The following is a 21,051-nucleotide window of genomic DNA, read 5'->3' as shown; positions in this document are numbered from 1 at the left end:
TTGTGCGGTGCGCTATTTATCATGAGGACATGGGGTGACTCCGCCTTTCCGAAGTGCAGAATAATGGGACAGACAGCTAGCTATACGTAATACAAGATACTGTAGTTGCAGTCTTGCGCTCGATTTGAGCATATGCCTTAGGAGTTTCTGAGTTTCTAGATTTTAGTTGTTCCTGCATGCAGACGATGCTTTTTGTAATACTTCCTATTGACTTAAGAAAAATGTAAAACAATTTCTTTGTATATAGAACGAAGTTTATTTTCTGCTGATTTATTAGCATTTGTATAGCTATTACATGTTCTTCTCTCATTGTGTACATATGTTTATTTTTAAATTGTGATATGTCTGCCAAGGACTGTTCGTTTTTCACGTACGAACCGACCGCTGTCTTGCCATCTAAGGATGCTCACACCCCATCAAGACAAAAGTTATTTTCGCTATTCTTCTGAGCATCCTCCGTCTGATGTGCAAATGAAAATAAACTTCTTCTGTGCTACCCTATTACTTGTGGTTGAAAGTACAAGTGTACCGTCTGCATTTCATGCGCCTTGTCATCACATTGAGGCGTCCGCTGCCGCTGATGTCCATGCACCACTGCAGTTCAATGAACCTTCTGCTTTTGCGGATGGCAGATAAATCATTTTACTGTGCATACAAATTACTGTGCATACTGTGCATACATATGCATTGTCTGCGCGCACGTATTTAACATTGTCACAGCGATAGTCATGTTAAATGCCTGTGCGCAGGGCAAGCAAACATGTCATGTCATTTTGGTGTTAATGGGTGTCACAGTAAGCGCTTGGCACCCAGTATTCGAGAATCAATAGTTTTAACTCGCTGCTGTGGACGCACTTTAGCTTGTAACTCAAGCCGCGGGAGTCAATATTGCAGCAAGTAAGGTGCAATATTCGTTACTGGATAGCTTTGGAAAGTGCTTTACGCCAAAAAGAAGCCTCTGCGATTTTTAATGACCAAGGTCTTTCTCTGACAGTCCTCTGGATGCTATTGCCAAATGATCAATAATGTTGCAACAATTATAGATAGATGCAGCCCACCGTCGCACAGAAACTTCAGTAAGGTAATGTAAATGTCCTCTTAAATCCACGCACTGAAGTCAACACGCCGGTCACTGCGGAAGCAAGACTATCTGCACTATATAATAGGCTCCTGGACATCTCTTTTGCTGGGCTAGTCTATACAATGTGCTACACATATAATGTTTGCTGCGGCAGCTCCTCCGCATTCGATGTCTTAAAAAAAAGAGAACACTGCTGAACAGTGGAAAACGAAGATGACGAAAGTGAAGATGGCCTTTGGTATTAACTGTCCTTTTAATGCTTTCATAATCGTATCCATTCTAGTAGCCACAAGCGGTAAATAAACTTTGGTGAAGAAATATGGCTGTAGATAGATAGAGTTAGCTGAGGCATCAGTTGTAGAGGTTGGAAGCCCGCGCCTCCTGCTCATCATCATCAGCCTGGTTATGCCCACTGCAGGGCAAAGGCCTCTCCCATATTTCTCCAACTACCCCGGTCATGTACTAATTGTGGCCATGTTGTCCCTGCAAACTTCTTAATCTCATCTGCCCACCTAACTTTCTGCCACCCTCTGCTACGCTTTCCTTCCCTTGGAATCCATTCCGTAACTCTTAATGACCATCGGTTATCTTCCCTCCTCATTACGTGTCCTGCCCATGCCCATTTCTTTTTCTTGATTTCAACTAAGATATCATTAACTCGCGTTTCTTCCCTCACCCAATCTGCTCTTTTCTTATCCCTTAACGTTACACCTATCATTCTTCTTTCCATAGCTCGTTGCGTCGTCCTCAATTTAAGTAGAACTCTTTTCGTAATCCTCCAGGTTTCTGCCCCGTACGTGAGTACTGGTAAAACACAGCTGTTATAAACTTTTCTCTTGAGGGATAATAGCAAACTGCTGTTCATGATCTGAGAATGCCTGCCAAACGCACCCCAGCCCATTCTTATTCTTCTGATTATTTCAGTCTCATGATCCGGATCCGCAGTCACTACCTGCCCTAAGTAGATGTATTCCCTTACCACTTCCAGTGCCTCACTACCTATTGTAAACTGCTGTTCCCTTCCGAGATTGTTAAACATCACTTTCGTTTTCTGCAGATTAATTTTTATACCCACCCTTCGGTTTTGCCTCTCCAGGTCAGTGAGCATGCATTGCAGTTCGTCCCCTGAGTTACAAAGCAAGGCAATATCTTCAGCGAATCGCAAGTTACTAAGGTATTCTCCATTAACTCTTATCACCGATTCTTCCAGGTCTCTGAATACCTCCTGTAAACACGCTGTGAATAGCATTGGAGATATCGCATCTCCCTGCCTGACGCCCTTCTTTATAGGGATTTTGTTGCTTTCTTTATGGAGGACTACGGTGGCTGTGGAGCCGCTATAGATATTTTTCAGTATATTTACATACGGCTCGTCTACACCCTGATTCCGCAATGCCTCCATGACTGCTGAGGTTTAGACTGAATCAAACGCTTTCTCGTAATCAATGAAAGCTATATATAAAGGTTGGTTATATTCCGCACATTTTTCTATCACCTGATTGATAGTGTGAATATGGGCTATTGTTGAGTAGCCTTTACGGAATCCTGCCTGGTCCTTTGGTTGACGGAAGTCTAAGGTGTTGCTGATTCTATTTGCAATTACCTTAATAAATACTTTGTAGGCAACGGACAGTAAACTGATCGGTCTATAATTTTTCAAGTCTTTCGCGTCGCTTATGTTGGCGTTATTCCAAGATTCCGGTACGCTTGAAGTCCTGAGGCATTGCGTATACAGGGTGGCCAGTTTCTCTAGAACAATCTGCCCACCATCCTTGAACAAATATGCTGTTACGTGATCCTCCCCAGCTGCCTTCCCCCTTTGCATAGCTCCCAAGGCTTTCTTTACTTCTTCCGGTGTTACCTGTGGGATTTCGAATTCCTCTAGACTATTCTCTCTTCCATTATCGTCGTGGGTGCCACTGGTACTGTATAAATCTCTATAGAACTCCTCAGCCACTTGAACTATCTCATCCATATTAGTAATGATATTGCCGGCTTTGTTTCTTAACGCATACATCTGATTCTTGCCAATTCCTAATTTCTTCTTCACTGCTCCGCCTCCTGCTACTCTCTTTCAATGCTGTAGAAGCTAACACGCTATGAGTCATAAAAGTTACATGAACATACTGATTAACATAGAAATATGGCTGTTATTATGAGCGTTTCTGTAATAAGCGCCAGAAGGGCGCCGTAGACTGCCCTGAAACTAATTCTGAGTCTCATTCCCCCTGTGTGTCAGCACGAATGTAGCATTACAAATTATCACAATCCAGTCAGTGCGCGCGAAGCACACTTTGACAGCTCACACCTATTTGTACAATTTCCACTATCCGCCTGTTTCAGGTAACCAACCATCTCTTCCAAAACCCCGAGGAGCCGTTCGGCAAGGACCTTATCGCCATCAACCTTCAGCGGGCCCGGGAGCATGGCGTGCCAGGGTACAACTCGTTCCGAGAGTGGTGCGGACTGCCACGTGCACATACGTTCGCCGACTTCGAGCCATGGCTTAACAACGGCACGGCATTCCGCTATTCGCAGATCTACAAGTAAGCGAAAGACGAGAAACTTTCATGTGTGTTCTACGCTGTGTGACCTTTGATGTCTCGGGGAGGTTAGCTTACTAGCATAAAATTTAAGGAGCTTGGAGAGGATCGTGGTCTCATCGCGCTCCTTCACGAGTTCCCCCATCCGCGAGCTAATCTCATCCTTGTCGCCTTCGGCCAGTTCCCAGTTGGAGCACATTATCCGCATTTCCTCCTGGTGGCTGTAGTGAAAAGTATGCTCAGAACATAAGATGAAAGTCGAGAGGTATCAAGAAATTATTACAGAAAGAATACAAGCTTTGTGTGGCTTCTTTGTGTGCACAAACCGTCACACAACCTCAGAAAGAATGGAACGCGAGTTGAAATCGACGTCGTTTTCTATGCGTCCGACAAGTTTTCCAGGTTGTGGACAAACGTGAACACGATTCTTTCAGTAAAACGTGGGGGCACAAGAAACCACAAGAACTTCTTCTTCACCAGTGCTGACAGCGTCGTATACTCTAGCCATTACATAAGGAATACTTGTCACTGCTTCAATGCGAGAATAAAGGAGCACCAGTATAACGTGCGCAAGGCAGTGAAAAAGAATTTTAAAACACATTTCTGTGGTTACCGAGGCGAGCCACTCTTTGGAAACACAGAACTAGTGTATCAGAGAAAAACTAAATCATACGGCTGCTTGCTGAAGCCAGAAAGATCTTCTCGTTGGGCGACAAGTGCGTTAGCATGCCATCGTTCGTTTTCACATAAAAAGAGTGCCATTTCCTAGGCAGAACAAATCCGGCTTTAACAATATAATCTTATATTCTGTTTAGAATATTGTGGTTTTCTCTGCCTCTCACATATATGTGCTTGTGTAAGCAAGGAAAGTGAAGTTAGCAAGCATGGGCATGTTTCTGTTTCTTAGGTCTTCCTTTCGACCATGTATTTTTCGCTGCTTCACCATTGTTGATGTGGAATTAACTAATTGAAACTTATATCCTTGTCAACTTTATTTCCAGAGGAGAACCCCTCGAATTTCTTTCCATTCGGCAGAAAATTAAAGCCAAGCACGATCAGAAGCCAGAAAATTGCAGTATGTTGAAACCAACCAAGCCAGTGAGATGCCAGAAAATTGCAGCATGTTGAAACTGTGCTAAACAGTTCAGGAAGCTGAACAGTTCAAAATAGCTTTTTGGCGACTTGCTTATCTTATTAGGGCGAATACGTGGTGTTGAGATTACCCACCTTGTTTTTCTCACGTTTCGGCTATCAGCAGGTGCTTCAGCGCGATTATACTAACCCAAACCCGAAGGATCGCGGAAAATTCCGGCTGCGCATCAACTAATTCCAAAGGACTACTCAAATGAACAGTTCTCTTTTCTTCCTGAACAGAGCTTCAGACACTACGCATAGCAGGCGGCTTCAAGTCCACTTAATGAGCTGTAAATATTTTGTCATGTCCATCACGTGGCTTAGCCGAATCAAGAGACCAGTTGCAACTTGCCGGATAAGGAGTACTCTGTCACTGCTAAAAATGCACACATAAGAGTGGTGTTTAGCTATACGTCGGGTCCAGGCGGGGTCGTTGGGTCGTTTGGCTATGATATCATGCTGCTGAACACGAAGTTGCTGGTTTCATTCCCGGCCTGAGCGGTCACATTCTCATGGGCGTGAAGCGCACAAACTCTCATGTACTCATATTCTGTTGCACATTTAAACTCACAGGTACTAAATATAACTGCAACGCCATCCGCAATGGCATCTGTCATAGCACCAGTGTTGCTTTTGAAGGTTGAAGAACATGACTCAAATAGTCAGCTATACCCCGGGGAAAGTAGTAAATCGGAAGGCAGACATCCATATAGAAAAAGCCGATATGCCCCATAAGTCCCACGTCCAACAGACCTATATGACATGTGCGAATATGCGGGTTCTTATATAGGACGCCATATGCGTCACGTAAGATTATTGGACATGGGTGTTATGGCAGATACGTTCTGTTCTTCGATAGGTATTTTTTAAAGCTTTTCGTGTATATGCCTGCTTTGCTTATTGTTGTTCTTTATTGCCTGCAACAAAGATGAAAGTTTGTCCACTCAAGAGCCAGATGTATCCCTAGCTAAACAGAATAGGCACTGGAAAAGACAAAGTAATAAATAAATAAATAAATAAATAAATAAATAAATAAATAAATAAATAAATAAATAAATAAATAAGGATAGGCAGCAATTTCAATGAAAAGAAACGAAAGAAAGGCGGGAGGTTAACTATGGTCGCTGTCGCTTGGCTACTCTATACACCTGGGGAAGGGGAAAATGGGGAAGAAAGTTCGCTAGAAAAACGTTTCAAATGTATGCGTATCACGTGCGATGCGGAACCAGCGCGTGATCGGTGACAAAGTGTGATTACTATGCAGAAATTGTAAATTTCAGAGCATAACGCATCAAAAGAAATCACGTGAGAAAGTCATTATGGCGCTAAATTGAGACAAGAAAAGGAGAACCTAACACAGAAACACAAGATGCTCGCTGACATCGGCAAGTCATAGATTCTGGAGTTACAGTGGGATGCGAAATACACCGTCAGCTTTCTTCTGCCCTTCGACTAAGAAGAGAATAAGAAGAGTGCTGCGAATACCTCATCCATCCTCATCAACAACTGCGGAGCTGGCAGCGGTTGATGTTGCTCTGAAGTACGTACAGGAAGAAATAAGCACATCGAAGGTCGTCATCTTTACAGAGTCCCATGCTGCCCCTTAGCAGGTTGTTGAGAAAGGATGCGAATAGCCCAATTCTACGCAGTATAATAGAGTCCGCCTGCAAAATTACTTCTCCTGGGGTGTCCCTCATTGCCCAGTGGATACCTTCGCACGTGGATATTGCTGGGAACGAAGAGGCTGATCGCCTCGCTAGAACCTGTGCTCACAACAGGAATGACTGCCCAGAAATTTTTTGTATGATTGACCACGACCGTGTGCTAATCCACCGGAACCGCCTAAAGCAGCACCCAGGCAGGCGTGTTGCAAACGGCTCGTTCCCTCCCCGTGTTCGTGGTCGTGGCTTGCCTAGTAGTGCTAGAGCACTGTAAGAGTTAGCTCTGTGTTGGTGGGCGAATGCTTGTGTCGTCAAGGACGTGTGGACAGTCCGTCGCGTACGTCCTGTGGCCCCTGTGAGCCACTTGAACACTTTAGATTAGAGTTTCCCACATTCGTCACACGATGTGCACTACTAATTAAGGAATATAGACTGATTGGACTCAAGTGTACGACCCTTGACTATTGCCTCTTTCAGAGAGGGAGTGCTGCTCAACGCGACCCGGCCCGTATAGCCTTGCTAACTTTAATGCAGAAGACTGACTTAGCCTCCCGTTTACAGACATTTTTCCGTGTTCCTACTTTCTTTTGTCCGTGTCACGCTCACGTTTTTATTTCCTATTTCCTTTCCCATTTCTTTGTTTCCTATCTTCTCCTCTTTCCATTCCCTCCTCCCGAAAAAGTAGGCAGTGTGCTCCTCTCGGTAGCAGTTGTCAGCTTGCTCCCTCCCTTTTTCCTTTGTGTGCTTGTATGTTTCCATATCGAATAATAATAATAATAATAATAATAATAATAATAATAATAATAATAATAATAATAATAATAATAATAATAATCACTGCTGAAGGAAATATTTATGTATAAATATGGGACATCAAGGCGACCCAATAGTGCCTTTGGATACGGGCCAAATAGTCGCCTTTAGTTCATTATTATCATTAATATTTTTTTTTATTGATGCTTCTTTAAACTGAGTGGTCTAAGCCCTAGTGCCATTCATGACGATTTAAGTAGGTGTCTTGGTGGGTCATAAGGCGGGAATTAGAGAAGAAAGTGGTATGTGTCCTTGTTAACAAAGATACAATCACATTGAAGAATTTCAGCACGGCCAATTCTGCGTAAAAAAAAAAATATATTTAGTGTAAGCGGTGCCCAGCCGTAACCTATGAATAAGGGTTTATAGGCTTATATCTAAATGTAATGGAATTGGCGGCGAGCTCGTCCACTGGAAAAGCTAGCGCCACCGTCGGCGTGACATGGCATGAGGGATCACGTGGACACATCGGCCGCGTCGGCTGCTTCGGAAGCGCCGAAGCGAGCTGAAAACGAAAGTTTAAAGTCCCACCTGCGCCACAGTTCTGATTAATTGGTGAGACTTTCCCGCCTTGCGTGTGTGTTTGACAACATTTGAAAGTACTATAATAGGTAGTGGCTGCCTTTGGAGGCGTGCAGCATGGTAGGCTACTGCTCGGTGCCGCGGTGCCGGACGCACGCAACGGAGCCCGGTGCCCGGTGTCAGCCTTATTCACACGTAGCCACAGGGTTCGCAGGAACGGGAAGAGAGCGGTAAGACGCACATTATAAAAAGGCACGGCATATGGTCATGTTTGTGTTGTGAATTAATGCTCTGGATTACGAAAATAAAGCAGAGGGAAATCGCACGCTGAGAAGACCGATAAACATACAGTGCGACGCAACTTGCGAAATACTATTGGAATGTCCAAGAATTTAGAAGACAAAGAAAGATTGAATCATCGCGCCGACACATCACAGTCGCCTAGGCGTCGAAGTCTCTATAACGGAATTATTTTTGAACAGTTTTCATAGTGTCCACGAAACAATGGTTGCTAGAGTACTGTCAAATGCTCATATGCTGCGGCCTAAAGCTCACGGCATGGTGCGAAAACGCGCTCACAGTGAAAGCAAAACATTGTGCGCGGACATGCATGCAGACGCGCAGTCGGTCGCTGCGAACCCGTGCGATCGCTGGATTGAGGCTCTATTCTGTTATGCCCCATTTGGTTATACAGACAGCCCACTATAAGAACATATTTCACATAGTTTACTCTCAGCGTTTGCCTACCTTTCACGCAAGAAGCCGGTTCGGGAGACTCCATCGCGGCGACCGTTCGCATTGGCGTTCACGTACTGTACGTATTCGGTAAAAAGATAGCGACTGTAAACGATTCTGTGCTTTCAGTTTGCCCAAGATTACTATATCGACAGTAAAAAACTTCCCTCCTTTTGAGAGTACCTGCATAAATGTCCAGGGAGGCTGCCGCATGGTGTTTTTATTGAGCGCCGTAAGCGAAACCTATGAGGAGCGCGCCGCGTGACCCCTCATACAACGCAACTGAGGCGCTTCCGACAGATGGCGACTCCGCATCTCCTCGCTGCCAATATTGAATTCAATAACTAGGTCACTGTAATACAGATCGGAACTCTCTAAATTTTGGTCAAACCACGTATTTCTACATATTTTGAATTATCTTCCTTTTATCGTTCATTGCAGTTCGCTTCCTGGTATTGGGTGATAAATCATATCATCTCTGCTATGTACAATCGAGCTCAGTATTAGCTACAACACGCGATCGCTTTGCCACTCATTTTCTTGTTTTAGCTCATACTGAGAGCCAGTGGCGTAGCGAGAAATTTTGTTCGGAGGGTCTTTAAGAAGTCTATAACTGACTCTTTCACGTCATCGTGCGACATGAATGTGGTTCCCTTGAGCCGTTTTTACAGCTGCCCAAAAATGGGGGAGTCGCAAGGCGACAGGTCTGGGCTGTATGGTGGATGTTGCAGCGTTTCCCACTTGAACTTTGCCAGTTTTGTTTTAGCCACATCAGCGACGTGTGGACGGGCATTGTCGTGGAGCAAGATGATGATTCCCACGTCGTTTGCTCTTGATTGCGAGGCGCAGCGGCGTTTCACGATCCGGCGTTTCACGATATCGGAAACAATTGATAGTCTCTCGATATTTAGCAAATTCTATCAGTAATGGCCCCTATCGATCAAAAAATATGTCAACACCTTTCCAGCGAAAATGACGGCCTTTGCTTTCCTTGAAGGTGGTGAATTCTAATGTTTCCACTGTAAGCTTTGCCGTCGTGTCTCAGGCTCGTAGTAGTGGCACCATGATTCGTCCGCGGTCACAACTGCAGACAAGAGGTCGTCACCCTCATTGTGATACCGGATCAGATAAGTCAAGGCAACGCCGAACTTCTCCGTCTTTTGGCGGTGGTTGAAAATCTTGGGCATCTATTATGGCGTGAACCGAACCGTGACTGATGTTCACACGCTCTGTCAGTTCATGGATGCTTATCCTCCGTTCTTGTCTAATCAGCTCATCAACCTTTGCAATTGTGTTGGGGGTGATTGCACGGTCGTTTTGGCTCGGTCTTGGATCGTCTTTGCTACTTAGACGTCTTTCTTTGGACCACTTGTTCAATACTTCACAGTGTCCAATGAAATGCAATGTTTAACGCACACGGCAGCCACACGGCGACTAATTTTTTTTGGAAACACCTTCAGCTGTCAAAAAACCTCACGACACCACGCTGTTCAACTTTTGGAGCGTCCATTATGTCACGCAACCATGTTCAACCTAGTGTATGAGAGCATTAAAGAACATCTATCCTCACGACTGCGTGTCACTCATAAATGAGAGATGTCTGTGTGCTACGCGCATGCCTCGCAGTTAACGAAGAGAACCATTATTGCGCGAGGTTCGTTGGCTCACTTTCATTTGACTCGCCCTCGTACATTAGAAATGCGAAGATACAGCTTGATAAAGGGCAAAAAAATGTCACTGGAAACAAGGTTCACTGCACGTATTGTTAGGAATGGGGGCTCAATCCCATCGCTCGTAACCCGTTGTCAAGATTGGAGTCCGGCATGAATTAGAAGGTAGCTGGCCCATGCCGTCGTCCAACTTATCCACGCTGAGGACGTTGATGAAGGGAAGGACTGCTTCTCATCGAGAACGAGGAATATGGGTTTATTGACAGCATCTACATGCAGTTCATCAGTCTAGCATGACTGCGGGAGAAAGTACATCAGTCTAAAATGACTGCTTGAGAAAGTGCACTAGGCATCCGCACAACAGTGGTTTATAAACACTCGGTCCTCCCCCGATACCCAGGTGACGGAAACGGCCGTCCAGTCATGGTAAAGAAGTCGCCTCTCTGCGGGTCGGTTTACACACACACACTTCCTTGCGCGAGGTTCACGGTCCGGAGCCGACGTCAGACGGACTTCGTAGAACTCGGGGCTTGTGTCAGGATAGGTGCCTTTTATTCCCCGAGCTGACCCCTGCAGCGCGGCCGGGTGCCCATTGTCTTGCGTCTTGGACGGCGCGTGGGAAGGGGCCTTCGTAGACGTTCCCGCGGCAACTCTCCCGCTCATAGCAGAACAGATCGGCGTTGGTGGGTTCGGTAACAATAGTTGGCCCACCGAACGCATTCAGTTCAACGGCGACGAGGCTAGAGCGTAACGGTGGCGTTCCTAGAAAGTTGACGCCGCTGTCGCAACCGGCTGGCAAAACTTGCACCTCAGCTGAGCCGTTCTTAACAGTATACATAAAACCTCGCAACAAGATATTTAAATATACGTATAAGTCTCCAATAAATCTACTTATCTAAAAAAAAAGTCACGACATATAATGCATCAAACAAGGTAAATAAACATGTTGCGCGACGACAGACTCACAGATCGCAGAATCCTAGGGCCCGCCTTCCTTCCCTCCACTCCCCCCGATGTATGGCGCGCGACGGAAGGCGGTGCGCTTCCTCCCCGCTTTTCCCCTTGCGCACACAACACTCGGCCACCATTGTCAACTCATCCATGCCACCCCCCTCCCCCCTACGCTTTAACTTGCACATACAGCATCCGCCGCGCGGTCACGATGTTATCGCCCTTCGGCTTTATACGGAACATGAGGGCTCTGGGGACGGCAGGAATACGCCTGGAGTGTCCATATTCCTATCCCAATAATATAACAAGAGTATCCAGCAACTGAAGCGTCCCGTGGCCCATTACTTTCCGCAAAAGAAGTAACAAAATCGAACTTTCGCCATGCGACAAGTCACTGCGCCGCAAAATGTCTTTGTTGTGTGTGGGGCGAGGGTACCGAAATGAAAAAAAAAAAAACGCAAAGGAAAGCATGCTGGCCACAATCGAATGCCTACTTTGGGCACCTAATGTGGCTACCGAAGGAATATCGAAGAAAACGTGAGACGCTTTGTCCACCGATAACCATAGGCATACTGCTCGGTATCCTTACACCGGCCAGACAAGACTTTCCGGAGAGGTTGCGCGTTGCAATCCGTCAAGTCCCCACAGCGATGGCGGCGAGCGACCATTGTTTCTTTACTCGTCTGCTAGCTAGAAAACGTCTTAAACTTGCCAGGCGAAAATCCACTCGGCCAGGGAAAACCGAACGCGCACCGAAATGCGCCGCGCGGTGGTCGGGGCAACACGAGAATAACGCAGGCGCTCTGGCTGGCTCTGGCAGCCTGCAGGTCGGGTAGCAAGAACAAAAAGAAAAAAAAAAACAATGAAGAGGCTCAATGTGTCCTCGCGAATAAAAGTCAAAGTAGGAAAAAAAATAAATGAGAACGTAGTTACCTTTGGTGGCTTTAGTGTCTTGACGTGGATGCTTTGGCGCAGGTGAAAGAAAAAATTGATATTGTTTACTTTGACATGACGGGCACAAATGCACCACGACAATGCTTCGTCTCATCGGACCTCGTTGCGTGCTTTGTCAACTTGTCTGATAGTGTATTGATTTGGCTTGTCTCGTTGTATGTTCCGATGTACGACTTCAGAAAAGTCAATGTACCTTGGCGTCAAATGTTTATAACAACATTAAACCCACAAAGTTCCGAAATTGAAAATCTAAAGCACAACTTTGGACATGTAAATGCACCTTTCACATCAAATGTTTATGAGAACTTCGTACCTATAAAGTTTCAGAATTGAAATCCATGCGCTCCCCAGAATTCGCGGTCTCCGTGGGATGCCGTAACGAAACCGTTAACCATCGAAAAGCCCTTGAAACTTCATGCTCGGATGGGGCTGCTTGCGTTATGTGACTCCCGGTGCATGGGCGTTGCCGCGAAATCCAGCCCGACTTCGCAATGTTGAAGGTGAAAGGTCTTTTCGAGCGTGAAAATGATATTCTAGGCAAAATTCGGAATGATTTCCGGCGCCGGGGGTTGCTTTGGTCAGCGATGCATGGGTAGCACAAAAACATATCGGGGGGGGGGGGGGGCTGAAGCCCCATATGCTCCCCCCCCCGCCCTTCGCTACGCCTCTGCTGAGAGCGATAGTACATGTGCTGCTGCATCGGCTGCAGTGTTGCCTGGAATAATATAATGTCCCAGCATCCACTGAAATTCTCCTTTGCGCTGCACTTGGTTTGCATTTGTGAGCTCTTTGAGTGCTCCATAAGCTATAATAGCATTAAATGTTTTCATTTTCGTGAGGCTAAGCGATGTTAATGCCACCCGGGAGTCGCTGAACAGTACCAAGTTTGCGCCTCTCGTACGGACGTTATAAATTTTATCGCTTATAGGACTAAAAATATTACTTCATTCATATACAATCGCCTAGCGGACACGGGAACCAGGTTTCCATAATTTTGCATTCCTCCTAAAGAAAGGCGTCTGTTCTCGAAATCAGAGACGCACACTGCGGTCGTGTCCACAATTATTGCATGGACCCGACCATGCAGTAGATAACCCCTAAATTTAACGCTAAGGTTTAAGGTTGTGGCTGTGTTGCACATTATCGCCAAGGCAATGTACCGCTATAAAAATTAAACAGACAAAACTTGGCGCGCTAATAAACATAACTGCTGACTGCTTCTTTATAGTACCGCTTCTAGAGCGATCAAGATCGACTGAACGAAATTGTTTAGCACGCCATTCCCGTTGGCATATTCAAACTCTGAGTGTGTCGCGTCGCGCGTCACCACAGCGCCATCTGCTGGCGTAATTTCACACCAACCGCACGAACGGGCGCGGCAAAACTGGCACAACGCAGTTACGTTTCCTGCGCCGTTAAGAGAGGGCGCCGCGACATCGTTCAGGCGATGAGAAAACGCACCGACTTTCTGGAATGCGAACACCATATGGAAAGGAAAAGCACTGAGTCCGTTTGAATAACGGGTATTTAAGTTGTTAACTCTGGTTAACTTCCCTGCCTTTCGGTCATTTGTATCTCTCTCTAAGTTCTTCCTCGCTGCCATGGGGATAGAGAATATGCAGACAAAGACAAATGGGCCGCGCACTTGATTTACACCGTTAATGCTGCGATAGCGACTCGCGTTATCGCTATCGTTATTATAATTATTATTATTAATATTATTATTATTATTATTATTATTATTATTAGTAGTAGTAGTAGTAGTAGTAGTAGTAGTAGTAGTAGTAGTAGTAGTAGTAGTATTTCTTTTATACTCCTCCATGGTATACTCACCTGTTCCGAACTCCGCCGTCGTATCGTGTTTTGTATGCCGCGCAAGATCACCAGGAAACATAGACCTTCCCATGTTCCTCCCTGCCATCAGCAACACTCTGCCGACCACAGAATACGAAGCGTTTGTAACTCTTATATTTATTATCTTGTTATTTTTCATAAGCCGCTGTCATCATTCTTTTCCGAGCTTTGTCTTGTTGTGTAATAGTTTCACGCATTCTTGAACTGATTTTCTACTCCTTATTCTTTTGCATTTACCTTGGGCTTTGTTGCGGGCGCACTGGTTTTTTTGCCGCCATTGTTCTTTTTATTTATTGTGTGTGTCTTTTTTAATTATATTCCCATGTGGTTCTTTTGTTTTCTGTTTTTTAATGTATGCATGCGCCAGCACTCAACGTTAGGGTTGATCCTGGTTACATTAAATAAACATTATTATTATTATTATTATTATTATTATTATTATTATTATTATTATTATTATTATTATTATTTATAAACGACTTTCACACGATAATTACAAAACCTATACGTTGTACCAACATGTGGATGATACGGTCCTATTCACGCACCACATACGTTATGAGGAAGCTAGTAAAGCTCTACAGAATGCAGTTGATAAGACCATGCAGTTGTTTCAAGAAAATTGCGTATATATTTATGCTAAGAAAAGCAAAATCCTGTGCTTCGAAGTCCATTAAGAATTAAAAAAGATAAGCTTGCCAATATTTTTATACGATGAACATTGCATTTCATGTAAATGTTCATCTAAAATGTTCACATAGAATATATGGAGAAATTTAAATACCTGGCTATATCGTTCCACAGAGGCATGTCTTGGCAGTATCACATGGCTTTTTTATGTGCCAAACTAAGGAGTGTTGCATATCTACTTTTCAATATAAAGAGTTTAGTACCTCTACCAATCAACAATATGATAGCTCACGTACTAGCGTACGGTGTGCTGAGATATGCCATAACGATCTTCGCCTTTTGTTCAGAACGCTAGATATATTACTAAAGAAATTACTAAAGAATATATTAGAACATGTCGCTTATGGTACTACACTGCAGTACAATAATATCTTTCATGAATTCGGACTTTGCACATTCAAGGATTGTTAAGAGACAAGAAAACGTTTTGATGTACCCTATTCTGCTACTAAATATGGAGAAGCGAGAAGTGTATACATAACAAAAATATTCTATGAGCTGGCTGATGAATTAATTTCTGCAACTTCAAAAAAAAGGAAAACAGTTGAATAAATTAATGATGAAATATTGAATTTTTGTTCCGATTCTTTATCTTAGTTATTTATGCGTTTGTCTTTGTTTGCTATGTCATTGCCTGTTAACAGGTAATACTACCAACTATTCGTCAGAAAGCTGGTAAAGAAGTGTATTATTAAACATGTAGCCACATCGCTGTACCGACTCTGCCGGGCCTAGTCACGCAAATCCTCGTAGACTTAGACAGGCACGTTTCTTCGTTTTCCTTTTCGATGTGTATAAATTATGATTATTATTATTATTATTATTATTATTATTATTATTATTATTATTATTATTATTATTATTATTATTATTATTATTATTAGTAGTAGTAGTAGTAGTAGTAGTAGTAGTAGTAGTAGTAGTAGTAGTAGTAGTACGCAAGCACCAAGATCTTCGAGATTGTTCCTGGGCAGTTTAATAAAAACTGTTGATTGATTGATTGATTGATTGATTGATTGATTGATTGATTGATTGATTGATTGCCACGAATTAATGAACGAGATATATATGGTAAACAAGACAAATAGAAAAAATGATACAGATTTTGCTGGACTATGCAGTGTTAGAATGTACAGTCTGCAGCGTAAGCGTCAAACGAAATCATTAACCAAAGTGTAACTTTCCATGTGCGGTAAATTGAACTATGGTTTTCATAATACCACTCATGAGCCCTTGAATGATTAACTAATTGATGATGCAAGTCCCTAACTAATCTTCTTAAGTAACCCTACCGATAAACTTGTTTGCAGAGAGCGACTCCGACAGAAAGTATCTCTTGATCGAGTTGGATGGTGCTGATGGGCATTAAAGGAGTCTTCATTAATCATATTCACAACTCGATTCACAAGCTAGGCGCGTGCCGCCGATGTGTCACTTGACAACTAAACGATGCTTGAACCATTTGTTCCATCGCCATCCGGTGTAGTGGACTTTAATGCTATACTTAAATTTCTACACATTTCGCACAAATTTTTTATTGCTTAATAGTATGCCAGCTGGGGTGCGTCGCTATTCGCTAGCGAACGACGCCGATTTGTTTATACATTTCGTTTCTTCCAAGTGCAATGGACGCCTAAAAAAGAGAAATGACAGTGTGCGAAATGTTTAGACTGGAGCAAGCTATGGGTGGCGCCAATTAGTGTGGAATTAAGAATTAGTTACGACCGCCGGTTCGACGATGTCATAAATACCGACTCACGACAGTTCTCGCATTCCTTCTCAATCAGAATGAAGCAGCCGTTGTCGCGAGTCGAACCCGCGACACCGTGCTCAGGAGCAGAACCACCGCGGCGGGCATTGTATCTCAGTGAACTTATCATAGGACAGTTCGAAGATTGGAGCTTCAGGTTACGATGTATCTACTCTGTTTGCGATTTGTATTTCCTTCCTCTTACCTATATCACGCCTGCGCTTTAGCCTACCGTGACGATGACGCTGTTTCTTTATCGCAAACAAAAGTGGACATATTGTAACAAAGCGACGATCGCGAGACGGTATCTTAAGAACTAGTCCAGTCTTTAGTTCTAATAAGGCGAACATTCAACATTGCTGATGGCTGAGAATTTGGCGAGTTTGTATTCGTTCATATTGGAGAGAGAGCGAAGTTATATAGTAAGACAGGCAAGTGAACTAGGCAGAGCCCGGTTGGCTTCCTTCCTCTGGGTAAGGAGGGAAGCGGTGTGAATGATGATAAAAGGGAGAGATGTTTACGGTATGCACGGACGTACGCGCAGTGCATAGTTCATCGTTCGGTTCATCATAACCGTTGATATAAGCTGGTGCATCTCAAGAAGCGCAGCAGCTCTTTCGTTTCTTTGCACATCCGCCTTTTGCAGAAGAGAGGATTCTGGTACCGTGGTTCACTTTCCAAACGGCGCGTAAAACGAGGCATGATGCGGAAAAAGAAGAGCGCGAGAGTCGTGCTTTGATTCTTCGCCTTGTTACTCGTTATCCGCTTCTCTTGTGACGTTACTACTGTTTGCACGGTGTAAACTAATTACACGTTGTAAACTAATTGTAAGAATGATGCGAGCGTCTCACAGCGGACGTGTCGTTTGTGAAACCGACGATCACCGTGGGGACATATCCTCTTAGGTAAGAGACAGAAACTACTTCTGTGCACCACTCTAGGTTCTCACTCGTCTTAGGCGAATGCGTGGTGAGGGTAAGCTCTCTTTGAACAAACTCACTTAAACCGTCATCCCGGAAGTGAAGATTTCCTACCGCAACATTAGAGACTGATCTATACGCTCATAGATCAAGGCTGTTTACTTGACTGAAACTATTCCCTTCTCGGCATATTAATCACTGCCATGCCGCAGTAAGGACAGTCATGGCATGGCGAGCAGTGTGTGACACTGGGAACGCTATGGGGGGGGGGCATTATTAGGAACTCAATGTCAGTTTTTAGAATGTTCCCGCTCTAAAAAAAAAAATTGCGATGTATAAACGTAGGCTGTTTGTCAGTGTAGGAGAAAATCTTAATAATACTTGAAAGCGAACGATTTCTCCTTGGCTAGTGCTTGTACACCTCGGATGCGTGAGATACCCGAATCACCTCTATCGACTGATCGACTGAATTCATTTCGTCAGAGCGCTGCATGCACTTTGCGCCTATATGGCAGCGCGGTTAGAGTGAAGGCTGACTCATGGACAGGTCACCACTGCATCCCAAATCGTGGTAAAGCTTTCACTGTTCTGTGCAGTAGGAGATGCGGCAAATGTTCACAGCATCAGTATTCCTTTTCGAGCCGGATAATTTGCTTCATCCCCTTACCTGCCATGCTTTTCACTTCTCTACCTATTGCGCTTAACTTCCTTAGCTTTGCGGCTGGCTTACTGTAGTTTTGTACATTGTGCACCGCAATATGGGTTGCCTGCACTTCATCGACGTAATTGTTGTGCTGAAGCTAGAGGCCTGAATTTGTCTGAGGTGCCTTCTCTTTGGCCGTATATTGCATTATTTGTTTTCATTGGCAAGACGACATGTTGAAAACCATTGTTACGGAGAAACTACAGCAGTCCTCTGCGGCGATGACCTTACGGCTATGCCGCGAATGCAGCTGAAACATCTGCGTGAGTGCCATGTATGGCTGTAAAACACTTCGGCCAAACACTGCGGGAGACCTGCGAATTACATGATTTGAAATTTAAAACATTTACAGCAGCAGCGACACTTGGGCTAGTTTGTGAACTTTCTTATTATACAAAGAGCGGAAAATAAGATGAGGGTTGTGTACATTGCTTAACGTTCACCTGCTTTCGCGCTGTTTCTCCTATATACAGCGCATCTGCATTGATGTTGACGTAATTGTGCAGCGGGCCTTATGTTTGCGCCATGGAAGCTGCGTCCGCAGTAGCGCATCGCATTCGCTAGCGCATCACTGCTGTGCCTCTTCTGCCAAGAGCATCTCTGGCTCTTCTGCAAGAACCTCATAACGATTGTGTGTTGTTACTATAGTCGTTTTTGGTATAGCCTTTCGTATTCGCATTGTGGCCTTCTGTTTAGTCGGACAATTTGTGCTTGTCATATCGTGCTCATCAGATTTACATAAGCCACATCGATATCGTGGTTGGCCTTCTGGTGTGAGCTTTTCTGGATCAATAGTACGCTGTGGGCAAAATGCCTGCATGTGTCCACGTTGAAAGCAGCGGTATCTCTGTATCTCTGTATCTCTGTATCAGTCAAATGATTACCATGATGACATTGACGCTCTGGCCAGAGAGATTGAGCGACTACGCAAACATAAAGAATTGGTAATTCTGCGTCGTCAGAAAATAGGACCGACACGTGACGCATCAACCACTGCGAATGCCACCGTTACGCCTGGATCCCGTCTGGCACCACAGGTCAACCAAGCTGTTTGGACAGCAGTTTTAGATCAACTTGCTCAACTAACGTTGCTCATTCAGAATTGCCTGCATCATGGATAATTCTCTGCAGCAACTGTCACAGGATGGAATTCTACAGTGGAATTGTCGGGGCCTAAACTCCAAGTTAGGAGAAATTAAAACCAAGCTTCAATACAATAAGCTACATGTATGGGCACTGCTTATTCAAGAGCATAATAAGCTATGCTCCCTATCCAATTTCAATGGGTATCATAACCCATCTATTAGAGATAGACGTGCTACTACAATGGCTTCAGCTCCGGGAAAAGCTGCAGTTTATATATCATCGCATATTGCTCACACAGTGATTGACCTGGAGCCATGGTGTAGTGGTAATCAAGAAGTTGTCGGGGTCCTAACACGACCAGTGAAGACTCCTGTCATTCTAGTGTCATTCTACGCCAGACCGCAGCGCACACGTTTGAACTTGGGGTGGATAGCCCATCTCCGGTCTACGTACCCGGGAATTGCTATTCTCGTGGGTGGAGACTTCAATGCCCCACATACAGAATGGGGGTACAACTCCCGAAGAGGATACGAAGTTAAAAACATCATGAGCGATGCCACTTTTACACTGCTGAACCATCACGCTGTGGCTACTTGTGCTGTACCCGCAGTATCTAGAACAAACGCTCCAGACCTCACGTGGTGGTTGGGTCCTGGAATGCCGCAGTGGCGGGTGGAACCAGACACATGGGGCAGTGATCATATGCCAATAATGATTGGTTTGCACAGAACGTGCATAAAGAAAATTCGACGACGAGTAACAGTCACGCATTGGGATAAGTTTCGGGAATCATCGATTGATGAAGTACCCTCAGAACCCTCAGAAATTCTTCCCGCTTTGCAAGAACTGCTACGGAGGAACACCACTGTGACCACAGTTGACGAGGAACAACCTCAACCGGACCTCACCCTTTTGCAACTTTGGGCAAAGCGACGTCAGGCATAATTGTATGCGTCGAGGAATCCCGATGCACCAGGTAGCCGTGCACGTGCTAACCATATAGCGGCGAAGGCGCGTCAGCACGAAAAGCAACTTTCTCGACGACGATGGTATGAGTGGTGCGAGAATCTTGGATCGGGCATTGGAAACAGAGCACTTTGGCGTACGTTCCGGTCAATGGAACGCGGTCATAAGCAACCTGACCCTGCAGCGAGCGTTAGGTTAGCGATGCAGAGTTCGCCACATCAATTTGCACAACACGCTGCTAGAGCGTTTTTCCCGAAATACGATCAAGCGTCACCTATAAACTGCCCCGATATTGATGAGTCTGCCACAACCTCCAAATCCGAAATATCCAGCCCTTTCAGCATGGCCGAACTAATAGCGGCGACTGAAACTTCGAAGCAACGAACAACACGTGGTCCCGATGGTATTCCTTATGAGGTTTTCAAGAACATGGAAGGAGCAGCTTAATAAAGTATGGGAGACTGGAAACGTTCCACCTGATTGGAAGCATTCAATTGTTGTCGCGATTCCGAAACCAGGAAAGTCTCCAAATAGCCTGCAGTCTTTACGCCCAATTTCAGTAACCTCAACTGTCTGCAAGCTCGCTGAAAAGATGCTGGCCACACGTGTTTCCTGGTGGCTTGAACGCCACGATAAATATCATCCTGCTCAAATTGGATTCCGTTCTTACTTGGGAACTGAAGACGGCCTTTCTATGTTATCAGACGATGTTTTACAGGTTTCTCCACACAGTCATGCTGTGCGCACGGTAGTAGCAACAGACATAACGAAAGCTTATGACAATATCGACCATGACATCATTATATCTAACCTCATCGACCTGGGACTTCCACCGCGGGTGATAAGATTCATCTACTCATTCCTTCAGAATCGCACATTTGCGATTAGAGTAGATGGAAGGCAAGAAGGATACTTCACATCGAACAGAGGAGTCCCACAAGGTTCGGTTCTGGCTCCTCTTCTCTTCAACGTTGCTTTAGTACCTCTAGCCTGGCAACTACATCGGATTCCGGATGTG

The 21,051-nt window shown here is 44.7% G+C and overlaps 1 protein-coding gene across 1 annotated transcript in view; it reads left to right on the top strand.

The window, feature by feature from the left end:
- LOC126536242 (salivary peroxidase/catechol oxidase-like) overlaps nt 1-21,051 on the top strand; it is a 147,925-nt gene that overhangs the window by 118,965 nt on the left and 7,909 nt on the right. The window contains exon 13 of the mRNA XM_050183135.2: nt 3,425-3,627. Coding sequence (XP_050039092.1) covers nt 3,425-3,627 — 203 coding nt within the window. The remainder of the gene's footprint in view (nt 1-3,424; nt 3,628-21,051) is intronic.

Source organism: Dermacentor andersoni, chromosome 4, assembly GCF_023375885.2.
Source record: "Dermacentor andersoni chromosome 4, qqDerAnde1_hic_scaffold, whole genome shotgun sequence".
Lineage (NCBI taxonomy): Eukaryota > Metazoa > Arthropoda > Arachnida > Ixodida > Ixodidae > Dermacentor > Dermacentor andersoni.
This window is presented reverse-complemented; position numbering and strand designations above follow the sequence as displayed.